The 26682-nt window shown below is 32.8% G+C and overlaps 3 protein-coding genes across 5 annotated transcripts in view; 1 reads left to right on the forward strand and 2 right to left on the reverse strand.

The window, feature by feature from the left end:
* Positions 1 to 15129, reverse strand: part of LOC114334746 (cytoplasmic phosphatidylinositol transfer protein 1) — a 36326-nt gene extending 21197 nt beyond the window's left edge. Inside the window, exons 1-2 of the mRNA XM_028284834.2 lie at positions 14820 to 15129; positions 14611 to 14759 (exon numbers count right to left, since the gene is read on the reverse strand). Of these exons, the coding sequence (XP_028140635.1) occupies positions 14611 to 14759; positions 14820 to 14870 (200 nt within the window). The 5' untranslated portion in view covers positions 14871 to 15129. The remainder of the gene's footprint in view (positions 1 to 14610; positions 14760 to 14819) is intronic.
* Positions 15130 to 16734: 1605 nt separating this feature from the next.
* Positions 16735 to 17664, reverse strand: LOC126891052 (52 kDa repressor of the inhibitor of the protein kinase-like). Its single transcript, XM_050660232.1, has one exon. The coding sequence runs from the start codon at positions 17662 to 17664 to the stop codon at positions 16735 to 16737; it is 930 nt and encodes a 309-aa protein (XP_050516189.1).
* A 5738-nt stretch (positions 17665 to 23402) lies between these two features.
* Positions 23403 to 26682, forward strand: part of LOC114334747 (histone H3.v1) — a 109029-nt gene continuing 105749 nt past the window's right edge. The window contains exon 1 of one of the 3 annotated variants that reach the window (XM_028284836.2): positions 23403 to 23822. In XM_028284836.2, the coding sequence (XP_028140637.1) occupies positions 23747 to 23822 (76 nt within the window). In that variant the 5' untranslated portion in view covers positions 23403 to 23746. The remainder of the gene's footprint in view (positions 23823 to 26682) is intronic. The other 2 variants (XM_028284837.2, XM_028284835.2) reach the window with 2 other exon arrangements.

A 26682-nucleotide genomic window follows, 5' to 3' on the forward strand; every position in this document is an offset into this window, starting at 1 on the left:
CTTCCCATCGAGCAATGCTGTTGTCGCTCTTATGTAGATGCAGTTCTGCTCGGAATTGGTCTGACCGCAGACGACACTGCCGCTGCAGTCTGTGGTTTGCGGTCTGCAGTCACTTTCGGAATCATACCTTTAAGAGGACACATCAGCGCGTAATCAATATTCAGAACTGTGATGTATCAAACACGTTATAAATAACGTGCACGTTATCCTGCATTTACGTTAAATTCTACAAATTGATGATGTATGACAAATAACGTTTCTCAAAAACGTTATCTGGTAACATAACAGGTTCATTTTAACGGGACCTATTTAACCTCTTGTTATAAAATAACGTATGCTATAAAGAGTAAATAAATATAAAAAATGGACAATTTAGTCCAGAATTTTGTCAGATTGTAAACGTCGGGTTATTAAAATACATAATTAGATGATGCTATTAGGAGGTTTGTTAAAGTTATTTTCTATAAAAAATAGTGTATTATTTTTTGAGGTTATGTTATTTGTAAACAAAAACATTTTATTCATATAAATGAAGAAAACATACAATACGGACTATAGACACCAGTTTGGTCAGATTGGGTAAATCCATTTGAATGTTCGTTTTGTAGTTTATTTCAATCCTTGTTGAGCCATTTTATAATATAACAACACGACAAGCAAAAATTAAATAAAATGCACAATAGAAAGAACACCTCACGGACCGAGGACCGGGAATTTCAAATAACCTCTTGGTTTTGGTGCTAGATATGCGATTAACAAGATGCGTATTACGCTGCACGCTGCATGTTTATGTCTGTCTTCCTCTAACTTATTCAATTTCTGTATACTGTTATTCTTGTCGCGCAAGACGATACTTTAACGTTTTGAAAATAACATGCTCGATAACGTGCACGTTAAAAACATGATACCTACATCACATCTAATTTTTGGCAACACGTTATACAGGCTGTTATAATCAAACGTTATGATAACATAACGTGTACACGTTATTTATAACGGGTTTGATACATCACAGGGCTGATTACTTCGGGGGATAGTTAGTAGCACATCCTTTTTCTAACTTTCTGCCAAACTTTGGCAACAGTGCGTCGGCTATATTTGACAGTGTCTAGATGAAGGGACAATATTGTGACAATATACTCAATACTCATAGGCGCGCTAAATGGAATTAATAGAAATCAATTTTATTATTAGCAAATAAATATTTATAAAAATAAACCAAAATAGGTGAAAATTGTATGTTAACATAATAATATATGTATTTGCCCGAAATAATAATAAAACGGGATTGTCAATCCCCCCATATTTCGTATTTCGATGTAACACATGTGGAGGTGTGCCGTAATAAGACTACATCAGAGTGTAAAAACATACAACTAGCGTGACTCGTTCCCTGTTCAACTGCTGTTGGCGTGCATATAATATAGTATAATATACTATATTATAGCTTGTCTCGGTAAGTTCGCATTGATTATGCATACTCTAGAGAACAGATGGTTGCAAACATATATCTGTTATAGGTTTAGGATCGTAAAACAAACAAAATTTGTAATTTGTTTAATTTAATCGTGATAATAAAGGAAACCAATATGGTACATATGCTGACGTTAGTTTGAAGAACATAATAGAAATGTTGTGAAGGTTTTTGTGTAAATGTGACAATTAATAATAATCTATTTGTTTCAAATAGTCCAACAACTTATTACACAATAGTTCTATTACACAAAAATATAATAAATTAATTATAAACAAACACTAATTCCCTATGGATCAACACTAACGAATTCCAATATCTTAGAAAACAATACACTACTGCACTGAACAAATATCGATACAGATAGCAGAACAGATAAGAGAATTGTGCTATTACATTTAGAAAACCGACGCAGGTTTGTCAAAATGACAGTGACTATTTCTGTATGTTGTCTAATCAGTTATTAGTTTTAATATATTCGATTTCTTGTTATAGATAATCAATTTTAGTAGATCCAATGTGACAGAAAATCTAGGCATGGGATAAACAAGTTTATTTGAAGAAACTGTATTTTTGTTCTTCATAATAGCGGTAAAGGCTCGTTTTTGTAATAATGTTAATTATAGTTATTTCCACATACTAAAACATTTCTTAAATTGGACTCTGCACCGCCATTCTTTACTAAATTACGAATATGTGTGCCAAATATCTTAACAAAATATTCAAAATTAAAGCTTCAATCTTGGAACGCGTTTTCCGTTTTGATGGCGCGCTGATGTAGCCTCTTAAGATGTTTTATTTTTTGTATGAAAACCATGTCTCGTATGGAAAAATGGGAAGACAGATTTTTTGTCACAAATTGAACGAGGAATTCAAAAATTATTTTTAATTTGAAATACCTCAGTAGCGTACTATATATTTCTTTAAAAAAATTGAGGCCATTACATTTATGAGGGCCAATGACAAATATAAAATTCTTAATTGTATGTCAAAAAATTTGTAATAACTACCTCCTCAAACTCACCAAATTTCAATTGCAATCTTAACAGGTTTTAGAGAAATAAATAAATAGATGAAGTTTCTGTTGGAATTTACCAGCTGAACAGACGGGGTCGTGAATTGTAAGTTTTTTGAATTCCCTCTTGTCTTCTTCGCTTCAGCATCCATTTGGCTTGCAAATTTTAGAAGCCTTGGAGGTGTTACCAAGGAAATTGACCAATAAGTTTTCGACTTAAAAATCTTTTAGTAATATTTTAATATTTTCTAAATATTATTAATAATGCTATTAGGATCGAAAACTTCATCTTTTAATTGCCAGATGACGCTAGTCACCTAATATTTTCACTTCAGTTGCAATGAGTGGGAAAACCTCTAAGTGCTGATCAATTGGGGTATGGAGAACAAGCCTACGTTCTTTCCTGAGGCTCCAATAAGAGCCGAAAATCGTGATTCAAGGGACTGGACTGCGCTCCGTATTCTAATTGAAAAGTAATATTGTTTTGCCTTCGCATTGCAACTGAATTAAAAATAAAATTTTTATTTTATTTTTATATTGGTCTTTACTCCTTTGAGTAACTAGGTCTATTTTCTGTTGGAATTTACCAGCTGAACAGACGGGGTCGTGAATTGTAAGTTTTTTGAATTCCCTCTTGTCTTCTTCGCTTCAGCATCCATTTGGCTTGCAAATTTTAGAAGCCTTGGAAGTGTTACCAAGGAAATGGACCAATAAGTTTTCGATTTAAAAATCTTTTAGTAATATTTTAATATTTTCTAAATATTATTAATAATGCTATTAGGATCGAAAACTTCATCTTTTAATTGCCAGATGACGCTAGTCTCCTAATATTTTCACTTCAGTTGCAATGGGTGGGAAAACCTCTAAGTGCTGATCAATTGGGGTATGGAGAACAAGCCTACGTCCTTTCCGATGAGGCTCCAATAAAAGCCGAAAATCGCGATTCAAGGGACTGGACTGCGCTCCGTATTCTAATTGAAAAGTAAGCTTGTTTTGCCTTCGCATTGCAACTGAATAAAAAATAAAATTTTTATTTTATTTTTATATTGGTCTTTACTCCTTCGAGTAACTAGGTCCATTTTCTGTTGGAATTTACCAGCTGAACAGACGGGGTCGTGAATTGTAAGTTTTTTGAATTCTCTCTTGTCTTCTTCGCTTCAGCATCCATTTGGCTTGCAAATTTTAGAAGCCTTGGAGGTGTTACCAAGGAAATGGACCAATAAGTTTTCGATTTAAAAATCTTTTAGTAATATTTTAATATTTTCTAAATATTATTAATAATGCTATTAGGATCGAAAACTTCATCTTTTAATTGCCAGATGACGCTAGTCTCCTAATATTTTCACTTCAGTTGCAATGGGTGGGAAAACCTCTAAGTACTGATCAATTGGGGTATGGAGAACAAGCCTACGTTCTTTCCGATGAGGCTCCAATAAGAGCCGAAAATCGCGATTCAAGGGACTGGACTGCGCTCCGTATTCTAATTGAAAAGTAAGATTGTTTTGCCTTCGCATTGCAACTGAATTAAAAATAAAATTTTTATTTTATTTTTATATTGGTCTTTACTCCTTCGAGTAACTAGGTCCATTTTCTGTTGGAATTTACCAGCTGAACAGACGGGGTCGTGAATTGTAAGTTTTTTGAATTCCCTCTTGTCTTCTTCGCTTCAGCATCCATTTGGCTTGCAAATTTTAGAAGCCTTGGAGGTGTTACCAAGGAAATTGACCAATAAGTTTTCGACTTAAAAATCTTTTAGTAATATTTTAATATTTTCTAAATATTATTAATAATGCTATTAGGATCGAAAACTTCATCTTTTAATTGCCAGATGACGCTAGTCACCTAATATTTTCACTTCAGTTGCAATGAGTGGGAAAACCTCTAAGTGCTGATCAATTGGGGTATGGAGAACAAGCCTACGTTCTTTCCTGAGGCTCCAATAAGAGCCGAAAATCGTGATTCAAGGGACTGGACTGCGCTCCGTATTCTAATTGAAAAGTAATATTGTTTTGCCTTCGCATTGCAACTGAATTAAAAATAAAATTTTTATTTTATTTTTATATTGGTCTTTACTCCTTTGAGTAACTAGGTCTATTTTCTGTTGGAATTTACCAGCTGAACAGACGGGGTCGTGAATTGTAAGTTTTTTGAATTCCCTCTTGTCTTCTTCGCTTCAGCATCCATTTGGCTTGCAAATTTTAGAAGCCTTGGAAGTGTTACCAAGGAAATGGACCAATAAGTTTTCGATTTAAAAATCTTTTAGTAATATTTTAATATTTTCTAAATATTATTAATAATGCTATTAGGATCGAAAACTTCATCTTTTAATTGCCAGATGACGCTAGTCACCTATTTTCACTTCAGTTGCAATGGGTGGGAAAACCTCTAAGTGCTGATCAATTGGGGTATGGAGAACAAGCCTACGTCCTTTCCGATGAGGCTCCAATAAAAGCCGAAAATCGCGATTCAAGGGACTGGACTGCGCTCCGTATTCTAATTGAAAAGTAAGCTTGTTTTGCCTTCGCATTGCAGCTGAATAAAAAATAAAATTTTTATTTTATTTTTATATTGGTCTTTACTCCTTCGAGTAACTAGGTCCATTTTCTGTTGGAATTTACCAGCTGAACAGACGGGGTCGTGAATTGTAAGTTTTTTGAATTCTCTCTTGTCTTCTTCGCTTCAGCATCCATTTGGCTTGCAAATTTTAGAAGCCTTGGAGGTGTTACCAAGGAAATGGACCAATAAGTTTTCGATTTAAAAATCTTTTAGTAATATTTTAATATTTTCTAAATATTATTAATAATGCTATTAGGATCGAAAACTTCATCTTTTAATTGCCAGATGACGCTAGTCACCTATTTTCACTTCAGTTGCAATGGGTGGGAAAACCTCTAAGTGCTGATCAATTGGGGTATGGAGAACAAGCCTACGTTCTTTCCGATGAGGCTCCAATAAGAGCCGAAAATCGCGATTCAAGGGACTGGACTGCGCTCCGTATTCTAATTGAAAAGTAAGATTGTTTTGCCTTCGCATCAAGCGCGGCTCCTCCTTAGGGTCAATTGGTCAATGACCCCCCTAAAATAATCTCATAAAAATACCAATTTTATTAAAAATATCTTTTATCTAAAACTTCACTCTGAAATATAAAATTCTCTCTCAGCAGTCTGCATTGGCAAAACAAATATAATAGATATAATAACGTCGCGCCTCGCGCTATACACAAGCCCGTGGCTGGGCCGTATTTTAAATTGTCTATATACAGTTCTTATGGCTTATGGACAAATGCATGTAAAATAGAAAAGAGACGGCAGATAGCAATTTCGTGGGCGAGAGTGGGAGTGACCTTTCCGTCGTATACCTCTAGTAGAGTCGACGGCCTCACGTTTAGTTAGTTACCGTCTGCTGACCGCACTTCACGGCAGGTCTATATCGATCGCGGCGTATTTGCGTAATTTATTTTGTTTTGTTGGATTTTTTTGTGATTGTAACAAAAACAAGATGAGTGTTGTTGACGAAATAATTGCCTTAAAATCTGCTGGAACACTAAATTATGAACGGCGGCTTGAGAAAAAAGAAAGTGGTCGACCAAAACCAAACATGAATTTAAAACAAACAACAAAGGATAGGGGTAAGGACATTCAAAGATATTTTAAAGAATCAATGTACAATTTGTGTGATTGGATTTGTGGCTGCAGTGTGAGAAATGCATTTTTTTGCTATCCGTGTTTACTGTTTTCGAATGACGCTGTATGGGCGAAAAATGGAGTAACTGACATTAAGCATTTAAAAGTGAAAATTACAAAACATGCCTCTTCAACTACTCATATAAATTCATCAATGAGTTACGCAAGTTTAGGACGTGTTAACATAAGACAGCAACTTGATAGTGTATATCGTAAATCTGTGCATGACTTTAATGAATTGGTATCTAAAAATAGGTATATTTTAAACAAACTAATCGACTGTGTAAAATTTTGTGGAGTTTTCGAAATTGCATTGCGCGGTCATGACGAAAGTGACAGCTCCAATAATCGTGGAATTTTTCTGGGCCTTATCGATTTTGTTTCTGAACTGGATTTAATGTTTAAAGAACACATTGAAAAAAGTACAGTATTTAAAGGAACATCGAAAACAATTCAGAACGATATTTTAGAATCAATGTTAGCCATTGTGCATACTCATATCATGAAGGAGATTGGCCAGACAAATTTTGTGGCCATTCAAGTAGATGAGACCACAGACAGCTCCAATAAAACGCAGATGATTATCATATTGCGATATGTATTAACTGGTATTGTACATGAAAGATTTTGGAAATTTGTTAACCCCCTAGGTACTACAGCACAACATTTAACTAATGTAATATTGGAAGAACTTCAATTATTAAAAATTAATGAAGCACCTGAAAAATTGATTGCCCAAAGTTACGATGGTGCATCAGTCATGAGCGGTAAACTGGGAGGAGTACAAACAAAAATTAAAGAAATATACCCAAATGCACACTTCATTCACTGCTATGCCCATCAATTTAATCTTATCCTCCAAAAAGCGGCGAGTCAACACAAACCGATAAAAATATTTTTTGCAAATTTACACGGATTTTCGTCCTTTTTCGGCCGATCTCCAAAACGTACGATGGTTCTGGATAGAGTGGTTAAAGTAAGGCTACCTAAAGCTGCGCCTACTCGATGGGCTTTCAATACAAAATGTGTTGAAATTGTATACACTTATAAAGATGATTTAAAATCTTGCTTAGAGGAAATTATTGATGAGGAGCAAGATGGTAACAATATAAATCAAGCAACTGGTTTAAAAAGACATTTGGAAGATGAGCATTTTTTATTTTGGTTAAATTTTTTCCATAAAATAATGCCCCATGTTGATATATTGTTTAAACAATTGCAAATGCGAGACATTGATGTTATATCTGTCAAAAATTGTATCCTGTCTTTTAACAACAATATCCAAATAATTAGAAATACTATTTTGGAATCAGAAGTACCAAGCACATCAACAGCAAAAAAAAGAAAAACTACTGCAGAGGATCCAAAGCGACGAACTGCACTTGAAATTTGTGATATTATTATATCTGAAATAAATCACAGGTTTAGTTTCAATGATCATCTCATGATTTCACAGTTATTCTACATAGAGAAATTTGAAGCATACACTACCAACTTTCCGCAAAATATTTTAAAAATGGTGACGGCTAATTATCCCACAGTGAATATTTCCAAACTAAAATCGGAACTTGAAGTCTTATATTGTCGTGAGGATTTTCGCAATAGTGCTGGTGCAGTAGCCATACTTCAGCTTTTTATTAACATGAATTTGTCTGAAACATTTTCTGAAGCAGTGAAGTTATTAAATATTTTGTGCACACTCCCTATGACAACCGTGGAAAGTGAGAGATGTTTTTCTACTTTAAAAAGAGTAAAAACATTCCTGCGTAATACGATGGGACAACCTAGACTTAGTGCCTTGTCTATGCTGAGCATCGAGAAAACGCTTGTCAAGAGCATTCCAAATTTCAATGAGAAGGTCATAGACTATTTTGCAGAACTAAAGGATAGAAGAATTGACTTAAAATATAAAAATATTTAAAGTAAGTTTCGTTTTAATAAATTTACAATTTATTATACTATAAATATTCCTATCTATATATCAGTCAATAACCTGTTCATACCATTTTTCCTATATTTTTTAAAAGATTTACTCTAAAAAAAGACAAATTTAATTTTCGGAAAACTAGGGTAAATAGTATTGAGTTTTATCTAAGTCTGTATTTTTTATCTAAAATATAAATGCTAAAAGATCTTTTAAATACTTTAAAAAATCAACAGTTTGAAGTTTTCAAACCAAAATGACCCCCCTGAAGATTGACCCACGAGCCGCCGCTGCTTCGCATTGCAACTGAATTAAAAATAAAAATTTTATTTTATTTTTAAATAAATAAATCATCAATTTCTAAGAAAATTTTCAACAGCCCGGATCTCGGAAACGAAGCATTTGCGGACATATATTTACCTAGCAAACTGTCATTATTTTTTCATGCAGAATTACTCCTTAAAGTTTGTCGCACTTATTTATAAACACCCTGTATACAGGGTGATTCCTTAAGAATGTCCAATCTCTTAGTTATAGATTCTAGAACTCAAAATTTAAGATTTAACCCAAATCACTTAAATAAAATTTGCCTCGTTACTGAGTTACAGGGTGTTTTATTTAAAAATTTAATCACAATTTTTACCCAGTATTTTAAAAACTATTTGACATATCCTTGTCATACTTTGCAGAAAATGTAGTTACCGTACACCTTACTAAATTATGATAAACAAACGTTTCTGGATACTACAAGAGGTGTACGACAAGGGTAAGTGGATGGTTTACCCTTCGCAAATGGTACGCCACTGGCGAAAAGTCATTAGTTTTCGAGATATTTGAAGTTGAAAATAAAACGGCACAGATCTTTTGAGTAATGAATTGCGCTCTTTCATTTTTAACTTCAAATATCTCGAAAACTAATGATTCTATCGTTACTAATGAAGAGTACATTATTTACATAGTAAGTATTGGAGAATCTAAAAATTATGCTAAAATAAAAATTCCATCAGTGGCGTAAAATTTGGGAAGGGTCAACCATTCAGTTTCCCCTGTATGCCTCTGGAAGTAGCCAAAAACGTTTATTTAACATAAATTAGCAGGGTATACAGTACCTACACTTTTTGGCAAATATGATCAGGATATGTCAAATACTTTTAAAGTACTGTGTATAACTAATTATTTTTAAATCAAATATTCCTATTACATAAGTGTTAACTATTTGTATCCAATACTTTAAAAGTATTTGACATATCCTTATTACACCCTACTAAAATATGTTAAATAAACCTTTCTGGCTACAATCAAAGCCGTACGACAGGGGAAAGTGAATGGTTGACCCTTCCCACATTCTACGCCACTGGCGGAATTACTCTTAGTGAAATTTTTGGATTCTCCAATACTTTCTGTGTAAATAATATACTTTTTATTCCTACCGATAAAATCATTAGTTTTCGAGATATTTGAAGTTAAAAATCAAGAAGCACAATACAATAATCAAAATAGCTGTGCAGTTTCATTTTCAACATCAAATATCTTGAAAACTAATGACTTTATAGTTATGAATAAAGAGGATATTATTTACCTAGAAAGTATTGGAGAATCGAAATATTGTGCTAAAATAGCAATTCCGCCAGTGGCGCAGAATTTGGGAAGGGTAAACCATTCACTGTCCCCTCTCGTACGCCTCTGGTAGTAGTCAGAAACGTTTGTTTATCATAATTTAGTAGAGTGTACGGTAACTACACTTTCGGCAAAGTATGACAAGGATACGTCAAATAGTTTTAAAGTACAGTGGAACCCCGATAAGTCGGCCCCCGATAACCCGGAAGTCCGGCTAACCCGGACCGATTTTCATCAGACAAAAATTTAACAAATAAACAATTTAACAATTTTATCAAATAAAAATGTATGTAGGCCAAATAATATTTCAGAGATAATGTGTATTTGTGTAATTTGAACACATAAGTACAATAGTAAAAATGATTCATGCACACGGTGGCAGCCAGAGCGACCGTCTCAGCTTATCGGAAAGAACAGACACCTGTCTGTATTCCTTTTTCTTTATTTATGTCAAACTGTCTTAGCATTGTTTAAAAAAGACGTGACTATTTAAAAATTCTTGTATTGTGTGTAGTACAGCCTATTAATCACTTCCGTTCTGTAATGTAATCGTGCTTCAGATTGTGTTTGCTTTGTCTACGTAATGGTAACAAAACGTAAAAATGTTGCAGTGACAATGGAAAAGAAACTAGAAACATTAGGTAGGATTGATAAAGACGAATCTTTAAAATAAATGTATTGCAGCATCATAATATAATATTATGCTACCATAGGTCTGGATCCCGCGTATGAAAAAAAAGTTGATTAATAGCAAGCTAAAAATTTATTAATAGCTTAAGGGTGTCTAGTCGGATAAACTTTGATATATGAGAACACTGGAACAGGGGCAGTTTTAATTGTGGAACAGGTCAAAAATTTGGAACGGTCAGAACACGAAAATGGCACATTTGTTTTGTCCGACAGAACAGACTTAAACTCTCCGAACAGAGATTAAACTCTCATGCAAAAATCAGACTGCTATTTATCACCTGTCATAATTCCTGTCATTTGACATATTCTACATGTTCCACTCATTAAAACGCCAATTTGGTGATAAATAGCAGTCTGATTTTTGCATGAGAGTTTAATCTCTGTTCGGAGAGTTTAAGTCTGTTCTGTCGGAAAAAATACATGTGCCGTTTTCGTGGTCTGACCGTTCCAAATTTTTAACCTGTTCCACAGTTAAAACTTCCCCTGTTCCAGTGTTCCCATATATTAATGTTTGTCCGACTAGACACCCTTAAGCTAATAACAAATTTTCAGCTTGCTATTTATCAATTTTTTTTTGTACGCAGGATCCAGACCTACCATATTATGGTGTCGGTACATCTCTACAGTATGACTGAGTTTTTTACCAAGAAATGAACAAAACTCTACACTCTATACAACTATACGTAATTTAGATGTGTACTGTGCATATGTGTTTCATGTTTTTGTAATTGTAATGGAGGTTTTTTATTAATTTTTACTATATTCTCCGGCTAACCCGGATTTTCGATAACCCGGATCGGCCGCGGTCCCGATTAATCCGAGTTATCGAGGTTCCACTGTACTGGGTAAAAATAGTTATTAAATTTGTAAATAAAACACCCTGTAACTCAGTAGCGAGTCACATTTTATTTAAGTGATTTGAGTTAAATCTTAATATTTTGAGGTCTTAGACAACTTAGAGATTGGACATTCTTAATGAATCATCCTGTATATAAAAATTTTATGGCCGCTAATTATTTTAATTTCATTTAAGCTTAAAATACTTTGGATTTATCTATGGAATCAGTTGTGTGGTAGACATTCATGTTAACTATATGAAAACAATACGAACATCCTTTTTAATTGCCACTAAATTGAAAAGTGATTTTATACTTCTGTTTTATTGATTTTTTTAATTAAAGATTTGAAATTGATTACATAATCTTATGTAGAAGTAAATATCCAAAAATGCATAAAATAAAATATATTATATTAAATTTCATTTTTTTATTTTTAGCATATGGCTACATCACAGTTTTAGTCCGGGATGTAGCGTCAGATTTGACCTGAACATTTTGGCATTGCTGTTTTTTTATACAGGGTGTTTCATTGGGAAAGTAACATACGTTAACTGTAGAAAGAGGACACTTAGGCGGTCTCAAAAATACCATGCTTGATGCCCTTTTCTTCAGAATAGAAAGATTAGCATCAGATACAAAAAAATATTTAAATATAAAATTGTACCTTAAGAGGATGGGTAAGTATTTTCGGCTACCATGCTATTCAAATGGAGATTAATTCTTTTCGAATCCTGAGTATTTTTAAAAAATTTAAACGCAGAATGAAAGATTACGTTATTGGCGAGGGCCGAATGTCCCTGAGAACTTCTATAATGTTTATTTTAATAAGTTACAGGGGTGAAAACCTAAGACAAAATTTAGTGTGATATTTAATTTAAAATATCTCATTCAAAATAAACTTTTTATTTATTCTAAGGGACTTTCGGGCCTCGGTAATTCTTTTTAATCTCGGATTAATTTTTTTCGAATCCCGAGTATTTTTGAAAAATTTAAACGCAGAATGAAAGATTATGTTATTGGCGAGGGCCGAATGTCCCTGAGAACTTCTATAATGTTTATTTTAATAAGCTACAGGGGTGAAAAACTAAGACAAAATTTAGTGTGATATTTAATTTAAAATATCTCATTCAAAATAAACTTTTTATTTATTCTAAGGGACTTTCGGCCCTCGGTAATGATATAGTCTTTAATTCTGCATTTAAATTTTTCAAAACAATTTATTGGTTTTTTCAGTATCCGAAAAAAATGACACAATGTCCGTGGTAATATTTCCAAATCTATCTTTGTCATACAATGCACTCAGTCGAATAGAATATTGTCAGCATACTGTCGGTCAGACAGTGACAATCAGTGACAATTTTAAATATTTGACATGGCATCGGGAACATTTTGAGTTGTTGATTAAATAATATTGATATATGTATAGTGTATTTGATAAATAATTGATTTAAGACGTGAACTTAATAAAAAGTTATTTATTGTGTATTATTTGTGGAAGAACCAAGCAGAGAATACATCAGGACACAGAATAAATAACCATATTTATATGGTTATTTATTCTGTGATCCAAGTATTTTGTTGTTAAAGATGTTCAAAATTGTAAGCGTTCCATAGTAACAATATGTTATTAAAAAATCACTTTAACAGTTTTCCTCTTTTCTCGATTGAGTATTAGTGTTTGTTGTACATATACCTAAATTATTACAATCACTGAATACATAATTAGTGAAAAAATTATCACATTTATTAACTGAATTAATAATTTGCAATTATAAAAATAACAGTTATCCAATAACATTTAAATTAATGATGACATTTTCAAGTAGAATGACATTCTAGTAATGTTTACATATCCATACCAGTGTGAATTTTACTACATGTAATTTGCTGTGTAAAGACAGAAAAAGTAGGGATTCCCGTAAAATATTTGCGAATTATGTACCGATGGCCTTAATTAATTCCCCAGAATAAGGTTAGCAAAAATGTTTTCTGTTGTAATAATTGAGTGAGCTATTAATTGACAATTAAAACTTGTAATAACATGCAAAAACCACCTTTACCAACCCTTTTACAGTCACCTCTTTTTGCGACTGAGGGTTTTAAAAGGATTTAATATTAATAGCCTTAGAGACCTTGTAGAAACCTACAAAATTATTTTTTACCAAACTTTCTAGGATAAAAAATAAAAAAAGTTATGATTAAAAAATCAATATATTTTTTTGAAAAAAAAAGGAGAAATCCAATTGGAAGCACAATAATGTAAGTTAGCGGTGTTTTTAGTCATTGGCCTTATTCATACTTCTTTATTTATGTATTAGTAATAGATTCTAGAAGTTTGACAGTTGTAGAATGATTGGTTTTAAAAAAACTGGAGTCAAAAGCGAATAACGTATTTTTGTAGTTTGGTAAAAATGTAGGTTATTTAATTCCCAAGAACTTGGTTTGAAAAAAATTTTCTATGACAAAAATTGAGTGAATTGTAAATGAGTATGATATCAAAAAACATTGATTTTTTCGATATAAAACCAACACTTTCGATAGCGAATAAATCGAAAAATATTAATTTTATCAAAAAAATGTATAGAACATTTTTTGTTTAAAATGAATGTTTTTATCAACTTTTGAAGTCAAAATATAATAAAACGTTTCCACCCCCAAGATGGGGTGGCAATCACCTCCATGGTAAAAGCGCCTTTCGGTATCATAGAGATTTTGATCCTTGGACTATCCACTACTTATTCTCAAATTTTCAAGCAAATCGATCCATTCTGTAAAAATTGCTAGGTGAAAAGCTTCGGTTCTTGGACTAGGAGTACTGGAAGGAGAATGTCATTGATTGAAAATTCTAAGGAACTGGTTTAAATGCAGTTCCATAGAACTCTTCAGAGCAGCGGTAAATAAAGTTAAGATAGTGATGATGATTTCCAAGCTCCGATTGGGAGATAACAATTAAAGAAGACGAATAGGTATAATATAAACATCATTGTATCCCATACACATCAAGTAACACAGAAGTTTGATTTAAATATGTCCACAAAAAAAAAGAACTCGAAGACTAATGGGTCCTAGAGCCCTATTTGGAGATTCTATTTTTAGTTAGAGAACAGTACCTCTTAGCTTTAGCTAGATGTTTATATCTTATAGAAACCAATATTACGAAAGGTTAAATAGTGGAAGCCTTACTATGATTTCTTATCAATCAATACGAGCCAAATGCTAAATAGTATGGGGGATATCCTCATAATGGTTATGGTTAACCTGTTATTACTACTAGGCGATTAATTTCCTTTGTTAATTTTTTGCCAAATCTGTGCATGAAAGCGGACAGTAAATATAAGCATAATAAAGTAACTTGTTTATGTTAGTACCTTGAGAGATGAATTCTTTTTTCTGTGAATTGTCCTTTGCCGTGTTTTTCGTCCAAACATTCCCTGTTTTCAACTACTTCCACTCCTTCGCCATCCCCAGATTGTTCTAAACTATGTCTCGCTATCATATAAAGTTGTCCTATGTGATACTTTTAAAAAGAAAACATAATTACTCTTAATTTAATAATAGGAATTTTGCTTAATATTACCTCTTCCACAGTCATGGGCATACATATTCTGTATTCTTTCGTTAGCACCATTGTAACAATATTATGACAAAGATAAACGGTTATTGTAAGTTTTTTAAAAAAATAAGAGGATTATTTATAAAAATAATCAATATTCACTGACCAGAAATTGAAAATTTAAAGTTCATTTCATTCCTTCCATTGGACTGTTTGTTGACTGACTGTCAAAATGCTGTCAAATTGCAAGACGTTCAGCTGACAGTTACTTGAATGACGTCAAAATGATCACATGGCAACACTGCCAAACTTAACTTTCGTTCTATGTATATCACTTATCACTTCGCACCATCAATAGGGCTTTTCATTCACAGTCATTTGTTTCGAGCTTCTGTCGTATGTCGTATAATCCGTGTATATTAATATTATACACAGATTATACAACATTTGACAGAAGCTCGAAACAAATGACAATCGATGAAAAGCCCTATGCAAGACTATCACAACTCAAAAATTACCATTTTTTGTTTTTTATGAATCTGTAATGGTAATGGGTAGTCTAACATAATGAAAGAGTATTATAACTCAAAATTTAATATAAGACATTATTAAACAATATTAAGTTATAATACTCTTGCATTATGTTAGACTACCCATTACCATTACAGATTCATAAAAAACAAAAAATGGTAATTTTTGGGTTGTGATAGTCTTGCATTGATGGTACGACTTATACTCCATCTAATTTACTTACCGTTGCACGTCATCCGCGTCATAGCTTGTGACGTCACATGATGCCAACACGAAATATTTAGGCGGTAGGTGTGTTCTTTTTTAGAATCATTTTGCCGAGTGCACTGGCATTACAGCCACTAGACATATGTTATTATATACGCGTAGAAATAATATTTAAAGATTTCTATTAGTGTTAACTTAAAGAAATACACAATAATTGGCTCCGTGCGTCTCCCCTCTACTTACAGTCACGTGACACGCTGTCAGATTTTGTCAGGACGTTTTAACATTGAGTCTTATGGGATTATTTTGTTAAACTTGAATATTTTATTTTGTAGTGATAATAACCGAATACAATTGTTAGAATTCATTAGTTATTAATTTATACTGTAATTTATAGTGCAACAAAAATATTTTCTTTTTCGTTAATAAAGATTTATTGACATAAACTGCGATAGTGAGATTATGTATACAAAATCAAACTGATAATCAATATTGGAAATAGAAGAATTTATATCAGATTAAGTGCGTTTTTATTTTCTGTTTATATTAATACATATATATCACTAGCGGGACACGGCATTTTTTTTAAATGTCTCATTTAAACATACACGAAGCGTCCTGATGAAATTTCAAAAAACCGCCACCATGAGCAGGTCGGTCGATTTTGCTTTGACACTTTGTTAACGCTCAGAGCGAATATGTTTCATTTAATACACTGTAACTATAATAGAACAAAGGTGATGTTTTGGCATAAATTGGTAACATTTATTTGACATTTGCGGTGATGACACTTCATATTTGTTTATATTCTTTACTATAAGTATTTGTTTCATTATATTTACTGTTTATATTATGTACTTTACAGTGGCGGATATAGGAAAATATTTTGGGGGGGGCCCAATAACCGGGGAATCCGGGGGGGGGTATGGAATAAGCAGAGGGGGGTTCGGGTATACTCCCACGAAAAAAAAATTTAAAAAATTGGTATATTTTTATTTTAATTTAATATTTTAAGTTTACAACTTTATTACAACTTTTATATTTTAAGTTTACAACACAAAATCAAGGTTTCTTGGTACACTCGCAAACTTGTCAAGAACTTCTTCATTGCTTATTGCAAAGTCTCTGTGGATTGAAAGCAACGCTAGCCCATTAAGCCTATTTTCCGAAGTGCTATTTCTCAAGTATGTTTTTAGCCTTCTTAAACTTTAGAACGATCTTTCCACGGTTGCCACAGAAACAGGCAGAACAGTTTTAATAGAACATAAATGTTTGGGAAGAAATCTTGGTCACATTTTTCAAGAGAGCTTACGGCTGACTTGGGAAGATTTTCATACTTCTCTTGGCTCCACCTTTCTTTCCACAGCATGAACTCGCTTTCCACAACCTCATTATGGGACAAATCCTCTTCATAGGAATTGAAAGCAGGTTCCAATGCACAGAAATCAGTTTTGATACAAAATTCTGGAAGGATGTTTTGTAAGGATGCAACTGTTTCCTTGTGAGACTCAAAGCGTTCCTTCAGCGAATTGCAAAAATCGTCTAGGTAAGGTAAATAAACAGCTCGGCGATAGTACTCTTCTTGGGTACTGTATGGAACGTTGTTGCGGGCTGTTTGAAGGCGGCAAATTCTAGGAACCTCCTCTTTAATCTTAAGTTTGTCAGCCCGCTCCTGTATTTGACTATACAGGACTTTAAAGTTGTTATCGGCATTTTCCCTTTCTTTTGAAAGCAGATCTAAGACATTCGAAACATTTTTCACAGCCTGTGTGAGATCTAAGTTCTTTTTTTGAAGATTCTCAGATAAGTTATGTGTTTTAGACAGCATATGGCTCAAAACAAAAGTATTTACAAGAAATTGAAATTGAGTGATAGAACTACCTAGAGCGTGTGCCTTAGGCGCTGAGTCACTTGATTCTTCTTCAATTTTCAAAAGGGAAAGACTGACGGGTTCCAATAGTTCCTTAAATAAAAGCACCGAGTCATGCCTCTCCACCCATCTTGTTTCACATAAAGAAATAAGTTTCTTTTTCTTTTGTTCAGGACAACATTCAGTAATGGTTAATTTTAATACTTCAGTTCTTTTGGCTGACTTATGGAAGAATGCGCAGACTTCTTTAATAACGCCCATGCAATTTTTTATAGAAGGTATGTTACTTGCATCTGATAAACATAAGTTTAGGGTATGTGAAGAACAGTGTGTGTACAACGCTAGAGGCAGTTTCTGTTTGATGCACGCTTGCACCCCTCTGAAGGGCCCTCTCATCGTGGAAGCACCATCGTACCCTTGGCCTCTCAATTTGTTCAGGTCAAGCCCTAAGCTTGACAAGGTATCCAAAACTGTGTTAGCTAATGCTGCCCCAGTAACGTCATACACTGGAACAAAAGTCAGGAAATCTTCTCTGATTTTATATGATGAGTCGTCGACATACCGTACACAAAGAGAAAACTGTTCAACTTGACTAATGTCAGTTGTTTCGTCTGCCAAAACAGAGTAAAAAATAGATTTTCTGACATTTGTGACAATCTGACTTTGTATCAAATGACCAAACGTGCTAATCAGTTCATTTTGAATAAAAGAACTTGTGTACATACTCTTACCACCACTGCTCAATAATTGAAGTTTTAGATCATTGTCTCCACTGTTAGCCCTGTATCTGAGCAATGATCGGAAATTTCCATCATTTTTTTCTGGCTCTTCTAAGCCTATTCGTCCACTGTCACGGTGGCCTCTTAGTGCTATTTGTTGCCTCCCGCAAAATCTTATACTTTCTATTATAGGAATAAGCTTTTTCCTGTTTTCTTTAATATCTATTATTCTTTGAGCATTTAGTTGATTGATAACACTCTCCGATTTTTTAGTTACAACAGATTTTGTATTTTGAGCTACCAAAATTGATCGTTTGTGATATGTACATTTTTCGTGTTTACCAAATACTTCTTTTGCCTTTTTCAAATTAGTGAAAGCCTTATTTACCAATGCCCCTGACATTTGGTGGTCTCCTTTTCCTACAGTTTCGGAGTGAGAAAATATTACGCAGTATTTACAAAATGACCCAGATTTTTCCTCGGAATATGCTAACCACTTAAATTCTTCTAGCCATTTCATTTGAAAAGATCTAGCATGGTTTGAACTAGAAATAGTAGGAAATTTATATCCAATCGGAGGTTTCCAAACATTTTCTAACAGTGAATTTTTTTCTTCATTTGTTAAGCTTTGAGTAGAGTTGATTTGACAATAGTGTCCAATATCATATTTGTTTGCTCTTACTTGTAATAAGCCTAACTGGTTACGGTCCTCTGCTACTGGAAATGGATCGGTGCTCGTAGTAGCAACAACAGAAGACGCAGCATCATTGCTAACGGCACAGTTAACTTCACTAGGTTCACTTACGTTTAGCCTTTTCGTAAAAAAGGTTTCAATTGAAGCTTGTCTCTTCATAACGAAATGAGCTGAACTATATAACAACGGATAACAACAAACGAATAACAAATAAAGCAAACTCAACACCACTTAATTGCAGTTTGTAACTGACGCTTCTCTGAAAACAATCAACACAGCATGCGCCGAGAACGTTCCGCACAGCGTTGCCATATCTCTAAAATTAAAGCGGTAGTAAGTAAAATGTACTGGCTCCGTTAAGAACGACTCTGAGCAAAGTTGCCGTTTAGGGAGATCCCAAAAAAGGAAGGGGAGAATAATGCACGGACGTAAGTGAGGGGTTACCATAATTAGCACCTACTTCCGAGTCCGAGCTTTTTCCCCTTTTTCTTGTTTAATGTCTTAACAATTTTTCTATTACATATTTTTCAAAAATTTTGGAATTCATTTGACAATGATAATCTCCACTATAAAATAGTAGTGTAGGCTCTATAAACCAGTTATGCTCCTTGGATAAATCCTTCCGAACAGCCAGCATGCACAACAAACAGTATATATCAATCTCCATAAAATCAATCAATCTCCATCCACTTCAATATTTTGTGTTAACTTGTATTTTTTAACTTCATCAACCATTTTTCATTTATTTATTTTTATTTCGGGAGGGGCCCGGGCCCCCTCGGCCCCCCCTTATATTCGCCCTTGGTACTTTAACGTAAGATTATAACAATTCTTGTTTTCTATTTCTAAAATTTTTATTTATTTACATTGAATATTAATTTGTTTTGCTGTATAATTCACTTTCGCAAAAATTGTGTGATGTATGATTTAAAATAAATTCAAGAATTTTTTGTAATTAGGCAACAATGTCAACTAGATCTCTAACGTAGATAATGACGTGCAACGGTAAGTAAATTAGACGAACTGTAGCTAACTTCTCGGACCCCATAAATCGATGGCTTAGTGTGAAAACCTCTTATCTCGTTTTACAGAAAACTTGAGGGACGGAGGGACTTTCATCTGAATTTCTGTAGACTCTAACCTAAGAACAAAAAACTGTTTTTAGATATTTTTGATTCTGAACACATTAAGATCGTTACAATAAATTTTTCACAAATATTTTAGGCGAGAATATGCAGAAATTCAGTCAGGGCCGTAACTACCATTGGGGCAACCGGGGCAGTGCCCCGGGGCCCCCGGCTAAGGGGTCCCGTAGGGATCTCTTTTTGTTGGCCGTACATTGATTTTAACGAGGTCAAATAATAAACTTTTTAAAGTACTTTCAGTCAAGTTCTACTTCGAGTTGTCCGGTTGTAAAAAGTACACTGCATAAATTAATTCTAACAACTTCAAACATCGATTTTAACCTTTTTCACCTGCACCATTATAAAAAATTTTGTCACAAAATCTCTCCATGAATTAACCTCTTTTCTTTGCTTTCAAACCACAAAGCAGCTTCGTCTTTTAGATGGCTTCTTATAATGTCTTTGCAGTCTTCGAAATTCTGCATATGTTGGAATTTGTTTTTTAACACTTTAAGGAAAGGTGCCGGATGTCGTTTTCTAATATAACCGCCAAATTGAATTCTGCTCTCTTAGAGGATCCGAGGGTCTCCTCCTTTTTGACACTTCCTTTTTGGCGATTCCCGAGAATCTTCTCCTTTTTGACATTTTCCTATCTCATTCAATTTTTCTTCCACTTTTTCCTTTTTAGTTTTCTGTATCTGCTCAGCAATCTGGTTTAATTCTTCCTGCATTTTCTCTAAATAAACCTTTATGTCTTAATATTTTTACATTCGGTTTTGAAGTTTAAAGACATTTTCTTCTTATTGTTTCATTACATTATCCGTTTTTGTTTTATCTGTTCTGTTCATTTTGTTGTTTTACTTTTAAATCCTAAGGCGTTTTCTTATCTTTCTGCTAATAGCAGAAAGACAAGAAAATACCTTTCATTTGTCGTTTATTTTCTTCTTTCATTGCTTGCATTTGACTTGTTTGTCTCTATATTAAGCCTATTCTTGTCTTTCTGTTCATAATTTATTTTCTTCTTGTTGTGATTTCATCATTTGAAACAATTGTTCAGACCTTGCTGATTCTTGTTTGTTTCTAAGTTTTCATCTTTATTTCGTTCTTAGTGTACGTTATTAAGATGTTATTTGATGGTACAGTGGAACCCCGACAAGTCGGCCCCTATAACCCGGAAGTCCGGCTAACCCGGACCGATTTTCATCAGATAAACATTTTGATTTTCAATATTTTGTATTTTTCAATTTAATTGTGGCTTATTTCCCATCAAAATAGTTAATTATGAGACAAACCTTTCAACAATAAAAATGTATGTAATATAATATTTGAGAGATAATGTTTATGTGTGTAATTTGAACTATACGATATTAAAAATGGCTCATAGCACACGCCGCAGAAACAACAGCCACCTGTCTGTAGTACCTATTCCTTTTTATTTCAAACTGTCAGCATTGTTTAGGAAAGACTATTTAAAAAATTCTTTTATAAACAATGGTCTTTAGTTTTCACTGCTCTTAAATAACATTGATCGTTGTGACTGATGTATTGTGTGTCTTGTATTGTTCGCTTACGTTTGTGTTTGGTGTTTTTTTTAGTAATTTTAGTGAGTAGGTACTGTGCATATTTATAAAAATATTACATGTTATTTCAATTCTAACAGAGTTTATCTGTAAGTATACCGTGTTTTATTAATTTTTACCATATTCTCTGGCTATCTCGGATTTTCGATAACCCGAATCGCCCGCAGTCCCGATTAATCCGAGTTATCGAGGTTCCACTGTACTTGTAAAATGATTTATCTTAAAATAACGTGATTTCGATTTTTTTTTTGTGTTGGTCAACTAAAATAGCAATACATAGGTACAAGAAACTTCAGTCATGGAATGCATTAAAATGCGTTTTCAAGGGGTTAAATAAAAAAAAATTCCGGAGCCCCCGGTAGGGGCGCCCAGATCACGTGTGCCCCGGGACCCCCAACATTGTACTTACGGCCCTGAATTCAGTTTAAAGACTCTCCTGTAAAATTTTCTGTAAACTGAGGTAAGAGGTTTTCATATAATAAAAGCCATCGAAATGTTGCCATCGAAACATGAAATATTTAGGCGGTAGGTGTGTTCTTTTTTAGAATCACTTTGCCGAGTACACTGGCGTTACAGCCACTAGGCATATTTTATTATAATATACGCGTAGAAATAATATTTAAAGATTTCTATTAATGTTAACTTAAAGAAATACACAATATGTTTCATTTAATTTGTATATATATAAATGGATTATAAAGCGTTTTTATGGAGCACATTTGTTCGGAATACACTGTAATTATTATCGAACGAAGGTGACATTTTGGCATAAATTGGTAACATTTATTTGACAGTTGCGGTGATGACACTTCATATTTGTTTATATACTTTAAAGGCCGCGTCTCACCATCAAATAATTTGATCAAACAGTTTGGGCAAACTCCGGAAGTACGTCAAAGTGACGTCACAATTGCAGTTTTTTTGAAATTCTAAAAATCCTGTGCTCTCACTATCAGTCTAGTTTGAACAAATTTTTTGTATTGAGTTGTCTAACTTGTTTGTACTTTATTTAAAATTAAAATTTTTCATTATTATCCACAATGAACACTCAGGATGTGACGTCACTAACTGTCACTTTCAGTTTGCTCAAATTATTTGATGGTGGGACGCGGCCTTAAAAGTATATAAACAAATATGAAGTGTCATCACCGCAACTTTTAGTTGGAGAGCCCACCACTAAGTATTTGTTTCATTATATTTACTGTTTTTATTATTTACTTTAACTTAAGATTAAAACTTAATTCTTGTTTTCTATTTCTAAAGTTTTTATTTATTTACATTGAATATTAATTTGTTTTGCTGTATAATCCACTTCTGCAAAAATTGTGTGATGTATTTGATGTAAAATGAATTTAAGAATTTTTTGTAATTGGGCAACTGTCAACTTAGATCTCTAACGTAAATAATGACGTGCAACGGTAAGTAAATTAGACGGACTGTATACCTCTAGGATTAGACGGACTGTATACCACAGATTATATAACTGTCATTGTCAAATATTGTCAGCTTCTCTTTAAATTAGGGATTCCAATGAATTGTCAGTGGTGGCCGGTGGATGGCTAAACTGACATGGCCATAGACATAGATAAGGGGGGTGGTCCTCGCGTATCTAATGTTTACATTAAATATTGACAAATTTGTAAAGAATATCCTGTTTGGTTTTGTTTTTTTGTTAATTGTGTAGCGAAATCTGTGAAATTGTGATAGCAAATTAAATATGAAGTGGTTTAATAATTGGATACGCCTATGGATGACAGTTTTGCCATCCAGCAGCCATATTATATCACGTGATTTGGAATGCCTAATTAGGCATTCCAAATCAGGTGATATAATATGGCTGCTGGATGGCGAAACTGTCATCCATAGGCGTATCCAATGTTTAAACCACTTCATATTTAATTTGCTATCACAATTTCACAAATTTCGCTACACAATTAACAAAAAAACAAAACCAAACAGGATATTCTTTACAAATTTGTCAATATTCAATGTAAACATTAGATACGAAATGACCACCCCCCTTAACTATGTCTATGGCCATGTCAGTTTAGCCATCCACCGGCCACCACTGACAGTTCATTGGAATCCCTAATTAAAACCGATTTGAAGTTTGAAGTTCAAGTTTCAAGTTGAAGTATTTTGAAGCTCGTTACAAGTTTATGTTTGTGTAATTTGTGTTTTTGATGCAAGTTTAAATAATTATAAACTTTTAAAGTGAAATTAAAAATGGGACGAAGAAAAAGATCTAGTGTAGAATCACTATCACTTGACCAATCTGAAAATTACATAAAAATGGAAATTGGTAAGATTCCCATTTACTTTTTTCAAATGATTTTCACTATAATCAACTCAAATCTACCTACAATTATTTCTAAAGATAAATACCGATCAAATTTCGTCCAGTCTGGTTCTACATTTTCGATTTATTATATAGACTATTTACCATCTTAGGATATTAATTCAACAAAAAATGACAGTAAAGCTTGTTTTTATTTTTCAAATACCTACCTATGTTGTACTGTTGAAAATAAAAAATATCTCGTTTAGAATACCTACCTGAATATGAAATTAAAATAAAATAGTAAGAAAACTTATGATTATATTAACTATAGCTTGAATGAGTGTTTTTTTTAATAGAAACCCTTGCAATATCAATAATTTATTATACTCTTCACCTTTTTATAAGTTATTTACTTATAAAAAACTAGTTCCATAATTTTAAAATAAAATGATTTCTTTTTTCTGTATCAACCCCTTTGAGAACAGTGGGATTGATGACAATAAGTAAGATGTGTCTATATTCCAGAATTCCCTCTATTGGTTCCTCATTATTCTGTAAGTCAGTCTCCTATTTATTTAAATTTGGTTGTGCCATGAATGATTTTTATGTTACATCATCTGAAATAGTAAAACAGCTCCCACCAGACACCATGTCACTTTTGTTTCTTGAGGTATCTTCTAACTACTCACTAATTTTCATGAAAATCGATGCAGGTTCAACAAAATCAGAGAGGAAAACCTTCAGTCACTTCACTGTGCTATTTCAAATGGTGATGAGTCATTCTGAATTTTTACTGTTGATATCATGGTGACCATTGTCAGTAGGGAACTTGCACATTTTTTTTATTAGATAATAATGTTCAGTTTTGTTTAAAAATGAGATTTCCAAAATTTCACGCTTCAAAAACTCGTAATAACTTAGAAATACATATTTAAAGTCTTCAGCGGTATAAAATAGTTCAAACGGCATGTGACGTCACATAGTTTTGCATTAGTTTTTATTATGGTTATATTTCGCTGTGTCTAGGTACACGCTAACGTGTACGCAAATAAAAAAGTTAGGTAGACGCGAATTAAACTTCATCAAGCCAGTGACATCATTATTTAGCTTGCGCAGTTACTATATATTTTGGTACATGCTATTTTGATATGTTTAGTATTTGTTTGATGGAAACATATTTGTTAAGGGACGGGAAGCAGAACTATTCAGATGTTTCAAACTTAATTGTAATAAATCAATGTGTATATTATAAAAGTATATATTTAGGTTAGCAAAATAATTATATGTATTTAGTTGACATGACATGTAGGTACAAAATATTGTTAAAATAATTTTTATACATAAGTGAATTACTATAATCAACTATTCTAAATGCAAAATAAGCCACAATTTAACTAAAAAAAATATGTGTGTGTGTGTGTGTGTGTGTGTGTGTGTGTGTGTGTGTGTGTGTGTGTGTGTGTGTGAAAAAATGGCTTGGATGCGAGTCCGTTAGCCACAGATTTTTATTTTATTTTTACCTCAATTTATTAGTTTTGTTATATTTATACGTATTTCACTTAAATGATTATATTTGTTTCTTTCAAGTAGTTTATGAGTAATTTAAATATTTCCATTTTATGACAACTTAGTAGATATTCTATACTAATTGGAAAATGAACTTGTGTTTGTCGTAAATTGTAATATAATTGATTTATATATCTCTCGTTAATTTTGCATTCCAAGAAAATATGGTTTAAATCTCTAATCGAAACATTATCACAAAAACATACTGATGAATTAATTATTCCTAATTTGTGCAGATGTGCCTCATATTTCCCGTGTCGAGTTTTTAATCTGACGATAGTAGAAATATCTTGCTTTGGCAGGTTATATTTAAATATGTATTCAGGTGACGGAGGAAGTTCTTGATGTAAAGAAAAATATAAATTTTTTGACATGCTTGTAATATTTTTCCATTCTTTTTTCCATATTTTATTTATTCTAACTTTGACGTCATTTATTGCATCTGTCGATAAGATGTGAGTTAGTATCTCACCTTTTTTTATTGCATCTTTGGCCAACTCATCCACTTTCTCATTACCCAGTATACCGACATGCCCTTTTGCCCATATAAATACTGCTTCCACTTTAGACAAATTATTTTTTATATTACATAAAATTTTTTATTTGTATGAACTAAAATCAGTATTTTCAATTGCATATATTGCAGATCTGGAGTCTGTTATTATCACAGCTTTTTCAATATTATTCTCTTTGATCCATTCTAGAGCTTTTTCGATGGCTATAATCTCAGCTGTAAAAATACTACTAATACTAGATAATTTGTAATTATTATGTTGATGGGTATTTTGCACATACATAGCACATCCTACTCCTGTTTGATTTTTAGAACCGTAAAAAAAATATGTTATTAACGTTTAGACGTCCAGATCAGATGTCATTGTCAAAATACAAAAATTAGTCAGATTAAATAAAATATTGGAAAAAATTTTTTACTAAGCAACAACATTTTTGTTTAATTTAATAATATTTTGTATTTTGACAACGACATCCGGTTTAGAAGTCGAAACGTTAATAAAATCAATTTTTTAGTTAAATTGTGGCTTAGTTCCCATTTAGAATAGTTGATTACAAAAATGCCACAAGGATAATAGCTTTAAAACAAGTTAATTATTATTGTGAAAGCTTTAGGTCTTCCTTTTATTTTAATCTTTTACGGTAATACTATTTCATTTATAACTAAAAAAATATATATTAATTTATAGTCTCTTATCTTTTGCATACTGTTTTAAAATGTTCTTAAACTCATTAAAAGAACTAAATAATTGTCCGCACTCCGTAGTTAATTTAAAAACAAACACTAAACAAATAAAAAATA

This window comes from Diabrotica virgifera, chromosome 1 (genome assembly GCF_917563875.1).
Source record: "Diabrotica virgifera virgifera chromosome 1, PGI_DIABVI_V3a".
NCBI classification, from domain to species: Eukaryota; Metazoa; Arthropoda; class Insecta; order Coleoptera; family Chrysomelidae; genus Diabrotica; species Diabrotica virgifera.

Excerpts from the sequence above, each read along its gene's own strand:
- LOC126891052 (XM_050660232.1), bottom strand. The coding sequence starts at position 17,664 with ATGGGCGTTATTAAAGAAGTCTGCGCATTCTTCCATAAGTCAGCCAAA.